The sequence below is a fragment of the Barbus barbus genome (genome assembly GCF_936440315.1).
Source record: "Barbus barbus genome assembly, chromosome: 45".
Lineage (NCBI taxonomy): Eukaryota > Metazoa > Chordata > Actinopteri > Cypriniformes > Cyprinidae > Barbus > Barbus barbus.
Window position 1 is genome coordinate 6,024,755 of NC_136723.1, and position 19,820 is coordinate 6,044,574.

Below are 19,820 nucleotides of genomic sequence, written 5' to 3' on the forward strand. Positions count from 1 at the left end.
GTAACTTACAGTGATGGAGAAATGAGCTGCGTGTCATCTGAAAGTTTTCGATACGTCAGTTTTCCATCAGAGCCGCTCCCATCAGTTTTATGTTCTGTGCGCGACTTAAATACTCTGCTCTCCACCCAAATTTAAACTGACTTCCATAGTAAGAAAAAAAGATACTATGGAAGTCAATGGTGCCCCAGAACTGCTCTGTTTCCCTAATTCTTCAGAATATCTTCCTTTGTGTTCAGCAGAACAGACATTCATACAGTTTTGGAACTACTTGAGGGTTGAGTAAATGATGACAGAATTTTCATTTTTGGGTGAACTATCCCTTTAAGTTTTATCTACAATTGCGGTTTCAATTGTCAACAAGAAATAAATTGTCACAAGAAAGGAAATTGCTCAGAGCACAAACATATTTAATATAGTCACACATTAAACATGCTGAATATACTACAGACTATACACAATTATTTTTTGAAGCTGTAAATAAAACAGTTTACTGGAGTACGTTGTACAAGAAAATACCACTTCAGTCTTTCAAAATTTTTATGTTTTATTCAGTGTGTTAGCTTGCTGTTTCTTTGCAATTATATGTGAAGTGTACTAGCAATTTCTGAATGAAAATAGTTTCAAAGCCTTTTTCAGTGTAATATTTTAAACAAATTATAAAATGTTGCTCATTCAGTCGTATGATTGTTTAATTCGTTTGACTACATAATACTTATTGACATCATTACTAATTGACAACAGTCTATTTTTTACACTGAGTTTTTTTTCTAAATTATTATTATTATTATTACAGACAGCAACTCTCCTTCCATACATCCACCATAATTCATCAGATCAGTCCCTGTAATGTTTGGGAATTGCCCTGAATGTGTACGTGGTGTAATGATGTGTTGAAATCGCAGACCCAGTGGTTTTATAAAAGTGTCCGTGTGACAGAGGCACACTAGAGCGAGTCAGAGCGCTAGTAGCTGCACTGGCTTTGGTGCGTCTCACCTGGTTTAAATTTGCAGCGGCTTTGGCCACGCGGCTCTTATGGTGTAACATTAACTCTCCTTCCTGTTCCATATGAAAATTTAAGCGTGATCCCAGAGGAGCAGTAAAAGGTTGCACGCTGGCCAAACTGCGCTGCTGGTCGCTCTCACTCGTGGTAGATCATTTAGACCAAACCACAGTCAGCCGGCATCATCAGGAGCGCCAATGGACTCGGCTCTTTGGTAACAAAATTAGTGAACGATAGGAACGATAGGAAAAATGATAGGCACTGTTTATTATCTTGCCACAGTTTTAAACAAATGGGACGGTTTTGGTTGGAGAATAAAAATTGGCAGTGCAAACTATGATTCAGATTGTATTTTATTGATGTGCGTCTGCAGGATGAGTCAAGCGTGACTCTGGTTTACTTCACGACGGACATGTGTGTCTTGCATTACTGCTGTTATTCAATGGACAGTTTGAACTCTGAGGTTCGGACTTGCTCAATTCAGGGCAGATGTGGAGTGGATCCAGCTTTCGCACATTTTCACGGCTTCTCTTTTACGATGGCAGTCATGGCTGATGATACGAAGTAGAAATATGAGATGCTGCCATTGCATTGAAATTATTATTGAACCAATTATATTTCAAAAACAAACAATATATGCGCAAATTATTTGAGTATCGCGAAAATATACCAAAACGATAATGTAACTATAAATGTCATCCAGAAGGGGTGGAAATGATTAGCTATTAAACGATTATGTAAAAAACACAATCAAGTAAAGGCGTATTAAAGCACATATTTAAGTATATTCTCCAAATATTCCAACTGGGGCTGCTAACAACTTGATAACAAAAAACATTCTTCATTTAAAGTGTGCATTTCCTCAATCTTGCACATTCTGTGTCTGAGAGCATCTGCAACATATTTACTATTATTATTTTCATTACAGCTCATTTTTATGCAATGCAATGAATTTTGTTACAATATTGGATCAATGCATGTATTTTCACACCATATAGTAACCAATCATGACCCAACAATCTTGTCTAACAAACTAATGCTCTAACATTATCAGCAATGGGAGTCCAGAAATAAGTCCTCATAAGTTTTTTTTTGTATTGGCTTCAGTTATGTTGCTATGACTGATGTCAGTTTTAGGATTAGTTGGTCTGTGTAGTTGGACAGTGAATTCTTCTCAGCTAGAAATGCTTTTCCACCTTATGTTGCACCATTTCTAATGGTAGGAGTCACTCCAGATGGGCAGTTTGGTTTTAGCTGCAGTCTCACCTCCTGGCCTTCTTCTCTTTCATGAGTTTTTTGCTCTCCTCTCGTCTCCTCTTGTTGACGGGGTTGCGTGGATCATAGATCTCGAACGTGTCTTCATCCTGCATGTTGGCATCTTTTACCTTTCTGGTTTGTTCATCAAAGTGCAGAACATGGGCCATCCTAAATCACAAGGGGAAACAGAGTTCAGTTCAAAAGAACAGCAAAGCACAGCTCACGGGACACTAAATCATCAAAATCAGAGTTACAAGTGCTGGGAATTTCCCAGTGGAACAGATTGAATCAGAGCAGACTTCCATCTATGCTGAGTCCACAAAAAGCCCGTTTCAAAGCATGTTTAAGGAAACAATGAAAAATCTGTCATTTATTCCCACTGTGATTGGTGCAAACAATCAATCAATCAATATATACACTCATGGCCAAAAATAATCGCCACTCTTGGTAAATATGACCAAAGAAGGCTGTGAAAATTAATCTGCATTGTTAATCCTTTTGATCTTTTATTTTAAAAATTCACAAAAATCTAACCTTTCATTGGATAATAAGAATATAAAATGGGGGGGGGGGACATATCATTATGAAATAAACGTTTTTCTCAAATACACGTTGGACACAATTATTGGCACCCCTATAAATTCTTATGAGTAAAATATCTCTGATGTGTGTCTATATCGTCCTAATGCACGGTGAGAAGGAGAGTTTGAGTGGCTAAAGACTCTCCAAGGACCACAGCTGGAGAATTGCAGAAAAAGGTTGAGTCTCAGGGTCAGAAAACCTTAAATTTAGAGCTGTTAAACTGGCAAATGGAGGTTTCCAAAAGTATTGAATAAAAGGGTGCCGTTAATTGTGGCCAATGTATATTAAAGAAAAACATTTATTTCCCCCATTTTAAATTCTTATCCAATGAAAGGTTAGATTTTTGGGAATGTTTTAAATAAAAGATCAAAAGGATTAACAATGCAGATTAATTTTCACAGCCTTCTTTGGTCATATTTACCAAGGGTGCCAATACTGTGCCAATGACTGTATATATATAGGGAAAGGAAAGGGAAGTGGTGTGTGGCCAAGTATGGTGACCCATACTCGGAATTTGTGCTCTGCATTTAACCCATCAAAGTGTACACACAGTACTGAGCATATACCCGGAGCAGTGGGCAGCCAATTCTGCGGTGTCCGGGGAGCAGTTGGGAGTTCGGTGCCTTGCACAAGTCATGGTATTGAGGGTGGAGAGCGTTGGTTATTCACTCCCCCCACCTACAATCCCTGCCGGACCTGAGACTCGAACCCACGACCTTCAGGTTACAAGTCCAACTCTCTATCCATTAGGGCACGACTTGACAGGTGACTGTGTGACGGATTGGCCAGTTTAGCGGTAAAAATAAATACACAAACACATGCAATTGGCTTGTAACCAGTTAATTGACTGAATGTCTTATTACAACATTTGCATGAGACAAACCTATTCAGCACAGCAGCAAACCAGTCAGATTGGTATTTGCGATTATTGTATACATGAGCAGTATGCATGGGACTAGGGTAGGGTTAACCGAAGGACTGATCTTCAGCTTAAGCCTCTATAGCGATGCCCCAAGAAAGAGGTCTCAATAATACAGCACACACGCTCATCTACATTGCATTTTTTCAGTAATGCTTTTTCTCTCTCTCCTCACGGCAGGGCTGCAGGTGATTGGCAGGCAGAATAACATTCCAAGGAGCATTCCTGAATGCCAGCATCAGAAAGAAGAGCTCAGAGCTGGCAAAAGTCGCTTCCTGAGGACTCCTGAAGACTGCAGCCCAATCCAAGACACAGTTTACACTACGCCAACAGGACACAGAGCTACAGTTCTGTCATATCTGAGTGGTTCTACTAACAGCTTCTATGATTTCAGATGTACACGCTAAGATGTTTAAAGAGAAATTACTCTAATGTTGTTCCAAACCCATCAATGTTTACAATCACAGTTAATGGGTCCAATGTTGCTTTGCTCCCCATTAACTTTCACCATACGTGTTCTTCAAAATATTTTCTTTTGTGCTTTACAGAAGCAAGTCAGTCATACAAATTTTGAACGACGGGTGTAAATGACGAATGGATTTTCATTCTGTTTGAGGTCACATTTAGGGCATTGTTTTTGGAGTAAGCCTAGGATGTGGTGCATATCCACACATCTCACCTCTGCTCTGTTGACCTACATTTAAGTCTGAGATGATGGCTATAGAGGAACTGTCTGAATCAAGACATGGAGAGAACCTCAAAGAAACGTCAGGAAGGGTGAAACAGGTCATTGTTATACATCACGGACACGGTCGAATGGCTCTCTGGGGTCTCATCTAAACCAAAGAAAGATGCTTAAGGAACTGACATTCCACACCTGTTTGAGCTATTCTGGTGAAGGTCAGAATTTCTGGAAAGACTCTATCCTTCACAAATCCAAATCTGCGGTGCAGGTATCATAGTAAACGCACTCGCCTCCAAAGCCCAGGGCTGGTTTGAAAGAACAAGACATGATGAGACGTTTCAATAATTCAACGACTCCCAGCTGTCATTCAATACGGTGCAAGTTTTGGTGGTTTCGCAGAAGTGTGTCAGGAAGTAACTGTAGGAGCTGAAGGAAGATTTTTAAATTAAACCGGTTGTCCGAGTCAAGACGAATGCATGAAGGAACCAAAAATGGAACCCAGCTCTCTAAAATTATGAGCGTTGTTAAGTAATCCGCCACGCAGCTATTTTTGAGCCATCGCAGAACCCCTGGATTCAGCCAAAGAGACGCATAAAGAGTCTGCGAGTGCGTGCGAGCCCATTTTTAAGTGTTCGGCTGAGTGTGTGCGCGCTTGCCTCCATTTGAAGTCCGTAGGAGATGTGACAGCTCATCTAGAATGTCATGGCTATACTCTGGCAGACCCGCAGGACTCCCGTCGCGTAAAGCAGCCGGCTCTGATAATTTGTCTAGCAGTCTCGGTGATGACAGCCCGTCGGACTCCACGCCTAGAGTTATGGCTTGCGCAAAAATCCCACCGTTTGATTGGGGCTCTTATCAGGGAGGGGCTCCCGCCATGATGCCGAGGGCCTCGGAAGCCTTTTCCTGAATTTATTTTTCTTTCGCTTTTGTGAAAGAGGGGGAAGCGGGAGCGGAGGCCTGGGCTCCTGGGTGAAAAGGGGTTTTTGTAGACGCAGACACAGATGGAATAGTTTACAATCTGGCCCAGACTTGACTTCCAGTGTCTGACCTGTTGTAACCCATGTTCCGTTCGTGGGGTGCAACAGGCGTTCAGAAAGTGGTACAGACTTCCCACTGCTGTTTTTCTAGCACTGGGGGCCTCCCGTCCCTCCTCCTCTCTGGAGTCAGACCTAGAACGTCCCAGCGTCGTGGGGGTCCTTAGACAGCAATGACAGTCCATCTTGAAGACGAAGTGACTGATAGGAAACATGGGCTCAGACGGCGCCCCCCTTTTATGCTCACATGTGGTATTTGTTGGAGCATCTGAGTGCATATATTTAGATAAAGACTCAAGGTCTTTAATGAAAAGCGAATACGAGAGAAAAACACACCGTGTCCATTCATTTCCCTGTGGTGGCTTGTGGCGTGAAGAGGGAGGACGACGGTCTGACAGATCTTCGCTTTATCCTCAGCACGTCACCGCTGCGGCTGCGGCATGGACTCACACACCATTAAGACTGATAATCAATCAAGCATAAAGATATTACTCTCCGCAGAGGCATGCAATCGATCACATTCTTTACGTTTGATTGTGATTTACGGTTTTCCTGCAAAAGTGCGAATCGACTGCAGCGGACATCTACCAAACGGTTAAGCGTAAACGCACCACATCCAACCCGCAGAGTCACTTCAAACGCTTCTAACGGAAAACTACCCTGGGTTTTCAACGAACTGTATAAATGGATAGGGTATACGTTAGTGCGGGACCCAAAAAAGCAAACCACCGAGGCAATACGTTTTTAACCGAGACCGAAAAAACAGAATGATTTACCAGTCTGCTTCCCGTAATCCTCGGAAAAACTAGAAGTGCCGTGTGACGCATTGGTCATGGCAGGGCTTTAGAAATAAAGTGTATCTATGAATCACAGTAATGTCCAATCAAGTTCAGTGTTCATTAAATAGAAAAACACATCTTTCAAACTGAAAGCCATAAATGTGGATGAGCAAAATCAGTTTTTAAGTACCTACTGCCATCTCAGAGGCCGTACTTACAAACGCATGCATCTTCATCACATGTGCTAGGAAGATTATGGAGAAAACAGAATCTAACTGAAACATTTCTAATTGATACTCTATTTGTGTACTTAAGCGCACAATCAGGGCTATAACTTTGTGCCTTGCATACAGCATTAAGATTGATGCTCCCTGGAGCCTGATTCATTTTGCAGCATCATAAATGTTAACCTAGCCAAAGAACTCAGCTGTCAATAACACCCTCGGCCCGACATGGAAACGGTCCCATCAGATCAGGACTGAAAAAAATAATCTAGAGGATGCCAAAAGGAAAATCTAAGCTGTGTTTAGTCTTCATATTTAACAGAGAGCAAAAATAAAACCGAACAGACTTAATATTTGCTCAGTGAGTGGTGTGTGTGATTTAATGATCTAGCACCGCTGTGACATGGTAATCATTTCTTTTTCTTCATAATCTCGTAGTACGCTGTTGGACTGGAATGTCTCCAGTGACATACAGACAGACTAGGCAGTTGTTACAGCTCATGACATAAACAATGTCCGAAAGAACGCCTAGTAGTGAGTGATATTGTGAAAATGATCCATAGGGAAGAGTGGGGTAAGATGTGCCACTTTATACTAATACCTGACCTGCCATCAACTGAAATTATAAGCAAGTGTTGATAACTGATCAAAAAATATATAACTTTTCGATAAAAAGTGGTACAACTTGCCCTATGTTAGGGGTAAACGTGTAAAGGGATAAGCTGAAGCACTGGGAAAAATGTAAATGATTTATAATCCAAATAAAATTATATGATCATAAATAATAATAAAAAAAAAAAAAAAACTATTCCATTCATAAAGACTACTTTTCTGAACATTATTTGGAATTTGTTTTTTTGCATTTGCATTTTATTTGCTATATATAGGCTAAGTTTTTCATAGTCACTGGCACAGGCACCATTTTGGAAAAATATTTTAATAATTCATGGCTAAAAATATAGCCAAACAATTACATGACTTAGACACTGAACATTAACACGTCATATATATTTTGGACCCTGGAAAAGTTAATGCAATGACAAAATAAATATAATAAATAAACCAGCTTGCTGGTTATGCTGATTAAAAAGCCTGGTATGGACACCAGCACGCCTATATCCAAAACATATGCTGGTGTTATGGAAAATTTCAACAATGGTTTATCACCGGGCGCTGGTTCTGCTGGCACCCGTAATGAGCGTCTGTTAAAAAGACAGTACGCGTCTGACTGCAGGTTGACGTGACCTGTCTGGCGTTCGGTGGGTGAGACACGTTCCATCTGGGCATAAGTCAGCTGAGAAAACTACTTCTCCACAAGTGGCTATTGCAGCGCAGCAAAAACAAACACTGCATACTGTTCTAATGGTGTCAGCGCACTGCAGAGCCAAACGCATTACTTGGCTGGAGAGCGAGGTGGCTCAGGCACACTTAAGGCAAGCAGCTGTGCCTGATGTGGAGAGAGGTATGAACGTTTCGCTATGTTAGTCCAAATAAATAGCTCTGCTACCTTAATGCGAAACAGTAGCTGTGCATTGAGACAACCAATGAGGCGCGAGTTATTGAGAATGCATTTGATCACAGACAACTGCAAGTCCATCAGTGCATTAAACCTCTGTAGGAATGGAGAAGCGAGTAAAAGCAACTCACCAGCCCTTATCGTCATCCTCGCCAAGTTCCTCGACGTCTTCCTCTGGAACACTAGGAGACTCCGAAATCACAGATGATAGTTTGGATTTGAAGCTTTCCAAAAGGGCGAGTGTCTTTAGAGGCAACAGAAAGTGTGTTATTTTGACTTTCGGGTGTTTTTGAATAAAAAAAAAAGCTCTGTGCATATTCAAAGAGACCATTCATCTAGAAAATCCTGTCATCGCCCTCATTTCATTCCAAACCCGTATGACTTCCATTCTTCTATTCAATAGGAAGGTCGAGTGATCTAAATAAATCTTTTCTGTGATGATATATGTTCGAGTAGTGTGAAAGATTTATATTTTTCTACTTTATATTGAACTTTTGTACTTTGAATCCTCATATGATTCATCTGTGAGGCACTACATTTCGTATTGGGTTCTATGGAAGATATTTTGAAAAATGTTCAGTGTGTCCAAACAATGAAAGTAAATAAGGTCCCGTGTTGTTTGGGACTCCATTGATGTTCATTGTATGGACAAAAACAGCTGAAACAGACTGTCATTCACTGAAAATTTTGGCATGCCCTCCAGCATGTTCAAGCAGTGACATTCGATTTATTCTTGAGTCAAATCTTAGCTATGAATAATTAAATTGACCTTACAACAGGTAATCGACTAACAGCCTGTGGTCAGACTCTTAGGTAGACCGCATGAACAAATAGCTTGCAAATTCTGAATGATAGCCCACAAACAAAACTCTCAACATTTGCACAAAGGAAAGGAACGGTGGAATACAGTACGATAGAATCTTTTAAAAAAGCGAATGGTTTAATTAGCACTTCTTGTTCTTTATGATATTTAATAGTGAAAACAAGTGAAGGAAATGTAAAATTAACTACATACAGCCAAAGTTAATGTCATATGAAGAAAAACACATCATTTGCCACTGTTTGCATCTGCAGAAACGATCTGTTACACATTTTTTCTTAGTGTTAATGGCAATATTTATGACATGTCGACTGTCTGAATTCTTGACGCTTGGGAGAATTTGCCTTTTTTCCAGTCTTCTACCATTATATTTAGTGTTTCAAAATAAACTAATAATAAGTCTTGTGCTTCATGTTTTGTGCATTTGAAGTAATTTAGTATTAATATTGCATTATCAATAAATAACAAATAAAATGTCACTCTGTTTGTCACACCGAGTATGACTTTAGACTTTGAACTTGCAATAAAGCACACAATTCTCCTGTGTTTCACAGAAGGAAGTCAGTCAAAAAGTTTTGGAGCTTGAGTAAATGATGGCAGCATTCTCATTCTTAGGTAAACTGTTCCTTTAAGAAGAAACTGGTCATTTATTTCAAGCTGGAATAAGCCAGAATCTAATCTTTACCATTATAAGAGCTGAAGAAAATCTTAGTGTGTTGAAGCTAAGACATACCTGAGCCTCTCGGCCGGAACCTTTCTTCAGTTTCTGCTTCCTCATGTCTTCATACTTCTTCCTGCTCTCCAGGTACTCTGTCACCGCCTCACTGGTCGGCTTACTGTCACCTTTGAGAGAAAACAAGAGCGATTACAATCTAGATAAGAGAAATTAACTTCCCTTCAGGGATCAATCGGTCTATTAATTTATATGTAGTAGTGTGACTAACTTGAAAGGATTTACATGAAAAGAAAAACAGCCGAATTCCAGAGCAGAAGTTATTACTATCATATGGATATAACTATGAAATACATAAAGTTTATACTGCTATAAACTTAGATGAAGATGACGGCTCCTGTGGGCCACTTCCTTCCAAGAATAATCATATGCCAATGCCAAAATGTAGGTCCTAAGACCCTCATCAGTGCAAAGGCCAAAATTTATGACTTTTGCAGTCCAAATGACTTTCTGCGCTATAAAGAGATGGATTTTATTCAAATTATAAGGAAACACATGTGATATACAGACATATATACTGAAAGGATTAAACAAATGAAATGGGAAACACATCAAAATGTGTTTTATGTAACACTGAGGCTCTCCCATCCTTCAAAATAGTCAGAGCGAACACTACAAAATAAGGGAAAAAAAGACAGAAGAGAATGAGAAATGGCAAATGTCAGCCTCTAATGAAATAAAACAGTTTTGTCATGTCCTCTATGATATTAGAACAGCTTTATTTGATGGCCTTTTGCAGCATAAGCATTTTTTTTTTTTCATTTTTTTATAATGGCTTTAAATGCAATGCATCCAGAATTTATATAAAGCTATTTGTTTTATAATGGGGAGAGATGTGAATATTTAATAAATATTCAATAAAACAATATTCAGAAATGTCCAATCATCATATGTATTTTGCTGTAACTGCATTTTATTAGATGTTATGTAAATCCATTTTCTATATGCAGGTAAAATCAATATGTCCAAGCAAAATTATCCAGGTGTAAACTACATGTCAGCAAACTGCTAATGTATAAATGTAAAATGCTAGACTTAATATTTTGTTTTCTTTGAAATATGATTTTTTTCCCCAAAATATTAGACCTTTTTCTGTCTGGTTTAAGAAAGCACTCTGGGACTGGAATGTTTAAACTCTTACAATGTTTAAACAAATGAAAACAAACCTCGGACAACAGCTCATCGTGTGATGTACAGATAATGCTGAAACAAAGTATTATCCAATTAAATGAGCTTCCTACTACAAATGCTTACATTAAAAAACCCTGTCTCCTGCAAGAGGATTAAGACGATATAACGGTCATATAAAATTCTTTCCTAATCATACGCACAAATTTGAAAGGTGCCTAAAAATAAAGTGTATTCTACAAATCCCACGCCAGAATTGCAGGAATTGGAAAAGTCAATAACATCAAGGCTTGACTGTTGACACTGGTGTCTACAGGCATTAATGTGCCACTGCAAATTCCCCAGCTCAGACGGCGAGGGCGCTGATGTCACAGATCGCCCCGGTGGGTACAGAGCTTCTTTCGACTACACCTGCCCTCACGGCAACTATGACTGAACGCTTTCTCCACAACAAGCTCAAGGGGAACAAACTACATCAGATTGAGCCTCCAACATCTGGGTGATTTATTTCACATTAGCGCTGTCAAGTAACAAAAAATATTTTTCCCCTCACAAATGGAACACTTGTTTATTCTTCGTATTTATGGTGCACTGAAAACCGCACTGCAGAGAGGCTGGAAATTTGTTTTTCAGCAACCGAGAGAGCGTGCCATACGTTCGTCTGAGAGCCACTGACTGTGTTTGAAAATGTTTAGTCTGTGGCATGAGCTAATAGAAAACTAGAAAGACAGAAAGAAAGTAATGAGCCAAAGACTATTAAAACGCATTGACTGTGTAGAGAACCGAACACTCTACCTCTTCAAATCTATAAAACAAGGGCTGCCAATATGAGCTGAGAGCATGTTTATCATGGCCGCTGTCCAGACAGTGAAAGATACAGCTTTGATAGGACTGAAATAAACATGTATTAAAACAAAGTACAAGAACTTTTACATTCTTTGAGTAGTTTGTCTATGCAGTGCATACATGGCAATAAATCAGAAATAAATATTGCTGCAACAGTATTAACTTTCTTTAAAAGGTCTACTAAATTATATTATATATGATATATCGTTGAAAAGGTTGGGGTCAGTAAGATTTTTTTCTGAAAAAATTTAGCAAGGATGCATTAAAGTAATCAAAAGCGACAGTATTTAATGTTACAAAAGTTCCCTAACGATACTTCACTCGTACTCCGCACCGCTGACGAGCCATTGGTTCGCTTTTATATCACACTGCACTCTGCGTGATTGAAAAAGTCCTCAGTCCTCGGAGAAAAAGGAGTTTTTCCCCATAGCGTCTAGCGACGCAGTACTCGTTCCCGTATCTCAGGGAACCGAGGTTACGTTAGTAACAGAGTACGATTTTTATTTCAAATAAATGCTGTTATTTAAAAACTTTCTATTCATTCAAAAGATCAAAAACTAAATGTCAGTTTCCACAAAAACATTAAGCAGCACAACTGTTTTCAGCATTGACAATAATTATTCAAGTTTTTTGAGCCGCAAACAGCAAATCAGAATGATTTCTGAAGGATCATGTGACACTGAAGACTGGGGTAATGATGCTGAAAATTCAGCTTTGTCCAGGGGAGTAAATTACGTTTTAAATATAAAAACAGAAAAATTTATTTTTGATTGCATACATGCAGCCACGATGAGCCTAAAGGCCATTGCACACTGAGTCCGAATTTTTCGTCCGAAATTTTCGCACGTTGAAAAATAAATACGACCTCACGTTTTGTCAATCACGTTTGCACACTGCCTCCGAAATTTTCGTCCGTCAAAAAAAAATTCGGATCGGGTTCGATTTTTGGCGTTTTTTCGCATCCGTATAAAGCATTTTGAGATGCTTTGAGAAGGTGTTTTGACAATTCAGAGCCACCGTACAAGCGAAAGCCAAAATACAAAATAGTGTCAGAGAAATTAATACACTTCGTCTTGCAGCACAGAGCACTTTATGACAAACAAATTGCGGAATACAAAGATACAGAATATAAAGAACTACTGAAGCCTATTTTTTTTTATGCCTGGCGCGCACCTTTCCGATGCAGCAGTTTGTTGTGTGTGTGTGTCTGTGGGCGTATCCATACCTCAGACAGTCTCTGTTCGGGATAAATTGGTTCACGGAAATTGGTGGTCTTCTTTTTAATATGTGGATTCAGTATCGCTAGCAAAGTATCAAACTGAGGCACTGACATAATGAAATAAACTTTGAATCTCTCGGGATAATCCCGCTGCTCTTTGATAAGGAGGTGGAACCTTCCTCTCTGCGCAATCTAAGGATTGGATGGACCCAATATTTCCTTTTTCTTTTTTTAAAAAGAGAGAGGACAACAAAATCATCCTCACTGCTAGAAGACATTTTGTATAGTTTTGCGATTTTTTTCGCAACGGATTAATTAAAACGCATCGGACTCAGTGTGCAAGGTCTCTGTGCGTGACAAATTTTTAAGATTGCGAATGCGAAAAAACGCATGCGAAAATTTCGGACTCAGTGTGCAGAGACCTTAAGAGACTTTCGAATCATTAAAAAAACAAACCTACTGCCCTTAAACTTTTGAACACTGTCTTTGTAACAATTTTTTTAAATATGATAAAATTACCTAGAATAAAATTTAAAATCAGACTAGTCAGTTACTCAGATATTCAAAGATCAGATATTCAGTGAATGAATATACTGCTTGACTCAGAAATAACATTTCAAAAGTTCAACAAGCTGCAAATAGCATTGTTTGGGGCCAAATAGTTAATATTACATTGCAAAATGTTGAGAAGTATGTTCATATTTTTGTTGTTATTTTTTGCTGTTTAATAGTCTTTTGATCTCACAAAATTACCAGACCAGAAATGAAGATGCAACTTTAATCAGTTCAATTAATAAAGTTGGTCATTTAAATATATATATTTTTAAGTATATTTTATTATGAGGCTATTGTTACTATCCGGCTCAATTAAAAAGAGAGTGGAGAAAAAAAGGAGGTAAAAATGATTGTAAAGCGCTTTGGGTGTACAGCAATACACAATAAAGTGCTATATACATGCATCATTCATTCATTCATTCATTCATTCATTCATTCATTCAGGTAGGTCCTTTTAACATTAAATTGCTGTGATGGTAATTAAATGCTGTTTTAAAATGGTTAAATTGACAAGATCTGAATAATTGTAGAGGAGTTGAATAATTGTAACATTAATCACCAATACAGTTGAATGATTATTTTAATAATCGTTAGATTGGTCATTTACAAAATGTATCGTTAGTTGTGATTGATGTTTCACTTTATCAGGACATGAGAACCTGTTGAACTAGATCCCATTGATACACCATGACAGGCAAACATCTTGTCCTTGAGTTGAAAGCATTTCTGGGCCGGACTTACCCGAGGTGTAATATTCAGGTAGAGTGGAACTTAATTGAGTAACTAAAGTTTGAGTGAAACAGGTTATTTGAAGAGAATGGCTGTCATTAGCTACTCAAACCATGCAATTACTCATTTACACAGACATTCAACGCATGAATGCCACAAATTCAGAGCTGTGATTGAAATCACCTTTCTGAAAAGTCCTCGCTGGTAACAACCCTTTTCTGTGATTTATGTGAGCAAAAAGTGATGCCTTCCACTCGGCCTGCTGAACGCTCGCGCTCGGGCCCAGCTGCAGACCACGACTCTCAGGCCTGCTGAATGATGGCACCCTCAGGGCCTACAACAGCAGCACACTCCATCGACTCCAGCTGGTGTTGCTAAGTACTGTCTTTGAGTTTGACGGCTATTCTAACAACATTCCATCCCTCTCCTGTCACTCGGGCCAAAACGAGCTACAAATCAAGCAAACGGCAACAGGGGGTTGATGGGGACGACAAACAACTCGTCATTTGGGAGGTGGATTATTTCCCTTCTGCTGGTCAAGATCGAGGGGATGAATTCAAGGCTTCTTGAAGCTACAGTAACTGGGGCCTATCAGTCAGCACAGGAAGAACTGAGCTTCTGCTGGGTGTTACACTGTATAACTCAATGTTAAAGATCTGAGCTTAATCAGAAGGAACACAGTTAATCTGGTGTTCAGAACACCACCATAACTTGCGTGGAGGATCACAATCATCCTAACAATGTAGGCTACCGAAAATAGCAACATACTCAAATTCAGCGCGTTTTGGCTCATACCCTAAAAGTGTCAATTTGAACAAACTATAAAAATTGATCTGTGGGGTATATTGAGCTAAAACTTCACATATAAAGTAAAGTAAAAAGTCGTGACGTATTGTCAAGTATGGTGACCCATACTGGAAATTGGTGCTCTGCGTTTAACCCATCCAAGTGCACACACACAGCAGTGAGTAGTGAACAAATGCACACACACACACACACACACACACACACACACCGTGAACACACACCCGGAGCAGTGGGCAGCCATACTGCAGCGCCCGGGGAGCAGTTGGGGGTTCGGTGCCTTGCTCAAGGGCACCTCAGTCGTGGTATTGAGGGTGAAGAGAGCGCTGGACAGTCACTCCCCCACCTACAATCCCTGCCGGCCGGGGACTCGAACCTTCAACCTTTGGATTACGAGTCCGACTCTCTAACCATTAGGCCACGACTTCCCCCATATACGCTCTGGGGACATCAGAGACTTATTTTACATCTTGTAAAAAGGGGCATAAAAGGTTCTCTTTAAGGCCCTTCTACAAAGGCCTGTTTACAGAGTTGCTTGCTTTTTTGTAACGTTTTAGAAATTGTTGCTCTCAATAGATCCCTTATTTTCTTTAAAATAAAAAACAAATACAGTAAAAAAAAAAAAAAAATGCTGTGAAAGTGTAGCAATTTAAAAGAACTGCTGTCTATTTTAATAAATTAAATAATTAAATAAAAAATTATAAATTAATGTTTCTTGTTTTCTTTTTATTTATTATACAATTAACAAAAAGCAACAAAAAAGGCCTCTAACACTAACACGGCCTTCTATCCGTTTTCTCTTTATTTATTATATAATTTAAAAAGCCTTGCTACGTGTACTGTGTTAAGATAACGGAGACTTGTTATAGCACTTGCATATCATTGCTCTTTTGTTGATTTTGATTGCTTCCATTGTCGCTTTGGATAAAAGCGTCTGCTAAATGACTAAAATGTAATGTAAATGTACATGACCTTCAGAAATCATTCTGATATGCTGATTTGCTGCTCAAGACACATTTCTTCTTATTATCAATGTTGAAAACAGTTGTGCTGCTTCATATTGTCAACTGTGAATATTACCATTCAAACATTCAAAGAAAAGATCTAATTAAGATGTAATTAATACTTCTATTTATCAAAGAAGCATTAAATGGATCAAAAGTGACAGTAAATACACTTATAATGCTACACATTTCTAAATCAAATAAATCCGGTTATTCTGGATCTTATATACAGCAAAGAATCCTGAAAAAAATTACGATTTCCAAAAATAATATGCAACAAAAATGGTCTTCAACACTGATAATAATGAGAATCATTATTTATAATTGAGCACGAATCATAATAGATAGTAAATCAGCAGCAAATCAGCATATTAGAATGATTTCTGAAGGATCAAGTGACACTGAAGCCTGGAGTAATGATGCTGAAAATACAGCTTTGATCAGACATAAATTACATTTTAAAATATATTCAAATAGAAAACGGTTCCTTTAAATTGTAATAATATTTCACATTATTACAGTTTTACTGTTTTTAGTGAACCAATTCGCAGCTGCCAACTAAAAGTTTTATTTAAAAAAAATGAAAACTATGATGTTGATATTTACTGGTGGTGAATCTAGTGCAAGTACACAAATGCACTGAAATTCTTTGATAAGAAATAAAAGGCTATTACATCTTTTTATAAGATTACGCTCTGACAATTTCTCTTGCACATCAACGTGTTTGACTGACAAGGCGCCATTGAAATAAAACACCCTGTGCGCACAGGCATAACCTGTATAAATATCTCCGAGTGGTAGAAAGAATGTTGCCACATCATTTAGGGTGGGTATAAAACGGACAGTGTTTTTAGCATGTCTCTCTTATTTTTGGCTATCACAAATCACAGCCATGCCAAGAAAGAGAAAACCAGACTAGACGAACATGCTATAATTTATGTCTTGAAAACCGAAGAGATGTCTGTCGAAAATAATAATTCAAAAAGGTACAAATGTCTTCTAGTTTGCTTGCTGAATTGCGGAGGAGACAATTGGCTTCTTCCTAAAATAAGATACCAGATGCCAAGAGAGCGGCTTGCTGTTATTAGAGAGAGGGAAGGAATGTGTTTGCTTTCAGGACTGAATACAAAGCTGGAAGTAGCCTCTGTGGACACATGAACACTAGAGAAGCGGACTCAAACCCAAACATTGAGATTAGGAGGTGGGACCAGATGACTAGATGGCAAGAGAGCCAACTTTCACTTTAACAGAGGCAGAACATCAACGAGGACAGTTTAAAATGTGAGGACTGAAGTTCAGTTTTAAACGTGATTTAGAATTATCATTGCATTTTGTTAAGTTGAAAATGAACAGATCGAATGTGTACAGTTTAATGTTAGTATACTATATGCGGTCATAAATTAATGTCGATTAATAAAAAAAAAATATATATATTAAAAATGTTTTTAAGAAATAAACAATATCTAAAAAAATATATATATAATTTTTTTTAAATATACACACAAACATATATACATACACACACACACGCCACTTTATTAGGTACACCTGTTCAATTGCTTGGTAACACAAATTGCTAATCAGCCAATCACATGGCAACAACTCAATGCATTTAGGCATCTAGATGTGGTGAAGGCGACTTGCTGAAGTTCAAACCCAGCATCAGAATGGGGAAGAAAGGGGATTTAAGTGACTTTGAACGTGGAATGGTTGTTGGTGCCAGACGGGCTGGTCTGAGTATTTCAAAAACTGCTGATCTACTGGGATTTTCATGCACAACCATCTCTGGGGTTTACAGAGAATGGTCCGAAAAAGAGAAAATATCCAGTGAGCGGCAGTTGTGTGGACAAAAATGCCTTGTTGATGTCAGAGGTCAGAGGAGAATGGGCAGACTGGTTAGAGATGATAGAAAGGCAACAGTAACTCAAATAGCCACTCGATTTCTGCTGCGACATTCAGATGGTAGGGTCAGAATTTGGCGTAAAGAACATGAAAGCATGGATCCATCCTGCCTTGTCTCAACGGTTCAGGCTGGTGGTGGTGGTGTAATGGTGTGGGGGATATTTTCTTGGCACACTTTGGGCCCCTTAGTACCAATTGAGCATCGTTTAAACGCCACAGCCTACCTGAGTATTGTTGCTGACCATGTCCATCCCTTTATGACTACAGTGTACCCATCTTCTGAGGCTACTTCCAACAGGATAATGCACCATATCACAAAGCTCAAATCATCTCAGACTGGTTTCTTGAACATGACAATGAGTTCACTTTACTCAAATGGCCTCCACAGTCACCAGATCTCAATCCAATAGAGCACCTTTGGGATGTGGTGGAACGGGAGATTTGCATCATGGATGTGCAGCCGACAAATCTGCAGCAACTGCGTGATGCTATTATGTCAATATGGACCAAAATCTCTGAGGAATGTTTCCAACACCTTGTTGAATCTATGCCACGAAGAATTAAGGCAGTTCTGAAGGAAAAAGGTCGTCCAACCCGGTACTATATACATACATACATATATATATATATATATATATATATATATATATATATGCATTCACAACATGTAAAGTAAGGCATTTCAAAAGTTTTTTGATTTTGATGATTACAGCTTATAGCTCAAAATCCAGTATCTCAATATATTAGAATATTTATATTTGAGTTTCATTAAACGACCATATCTACAGTATAAATTCAGGGTCTCTTTTGTTCTTTGAAACCACAATAATGGGGAAGACTGCTGACATGGCAATGGTACAGAAGACAATCACTGAGACCCTCCACAAAGAGGGTAAGTCACAGAGGGTCATTACTGAAAGGGCTGGCTGTTCACAGAGTGCTGTATCAAAGCATATTAAATGCAAAGTTGACTGGAAGAAATTGGGTAGGAAAAGGTGCACAAGCAACAGGGATGACAGCAAGCTTGAGAATACTGTCAAGCAAAGCCAATTCAGACAGTTGGGAGAGTTTCGCAAGGAGCGGATTGAAGCTGGAGTCAGTGCATCAAGAGTCACCACGCTCAGACGTCTTCAGGAAAAGGGCTAACAAGCCACTTCTGAAACAGAAACAACATCAGAAGCATCTTACCTGGGCTGTGGAGAAAAAGAACTGGACTGTTGCTCAGTGCTCCAAAGTCCTCTTTTCAGATAAATTTAAATTTTGCATTTCATTGGGAATCAATGTCTGGACTCTGGAGGAAGACTGGAGAGGCACCGAACACAAGCTGCTTGAAGTCCAGTTTGAAGTTTCCAAAGTCAGTGATGATGTGGGGTGCCGTGACGTCTGCTGGTGTTGGTCCATTGTGTTTTATCAAGTGCAAAGTCAATGCAGCCGTCTACCAGGAGATTTGGAGCACTTTATGCTTCCATCTGCTGACAAGTTTTATGGAGATGCTGATTTCCTTTTCCAGCAGGACTTTAGCACCTGTCCACACTGCCAAAACCACTTCCATTACTGTGCTTGATTGGCCAGCCAACATGCCTGAGTGCTTGCCCCCTAAACCTAATAACTGGTTGGGCCACCCTTAGCAGCAACAACTGCAATCAAGCGTTTGCGATAACGTGCAATGAGTCAGTTACAGCGCTGTGGAGGAATTTTGGCCCACTCATCTTGGCAGAATTGTTGTAATTCAGCCACATTGGAGGGTTTGAGAGCATGAACCACCTTTTTAAGGTCATGCCACAGCATCTCAATAGGATTCAGGTCAGGACTTTGACTAGGCCACTCCAAAGTCTTCATTTTGTTTTTCTTCAGCCATTCAGAGGTGGATTTGCTGGTGTGTTTTGGATCATTGTCCTGCTGCAGAACCCAAGTTTGCTTCAGCTTGAGGTCACTCAGCAAAACAGCCCCAGACCATCACACTACCACCACCATATTTTACTGTTGGTATAATGTTCAAACAGGGTTTGGATTTTGTTTTCCCTTCATAAAAAAACCCTTCTTTTAAAAACTGCATGTTGTGTTTACTTGTGTTATCTTTGAAT

At 39.1% G+C, this 19,820-nt stretch overlaps 1 protein-coding gene across 1 annotated transcript in view; it reads right to left on the reverse strand.

Annotated features, from left to right (window-relative positions):
- Nucleotides 1–306: 306 nt before the first annotated feature.
- The window catches only part of LOC306863857 (spliceosome-associated protein CWC27 homolog), a 53,066-nt gene continuing 33,552 nt past the window's right edge, over nt 307–19,820 (reverse strand). The window contains exons 12-14 of the mRNA XM_079407418.1: nt 9,550–9,659; nt 8,128–8,240; nt 307–2,425 (exon numbers count right to left, since the gene is read on the reverse strand). Of these exons, the coding sequence (XP_079263544.1) occupies nt 2,263–2,425; nt 8,128–8,240; nt 9,550–9,659 (386 nt within the window). The 3' untranslated portion in view covers nt 307–2,262. The remainder of the gene's footprint in view (nt 2,426–8,127; nt 8,241–9,549; nt 9,660–19,820) is intronic.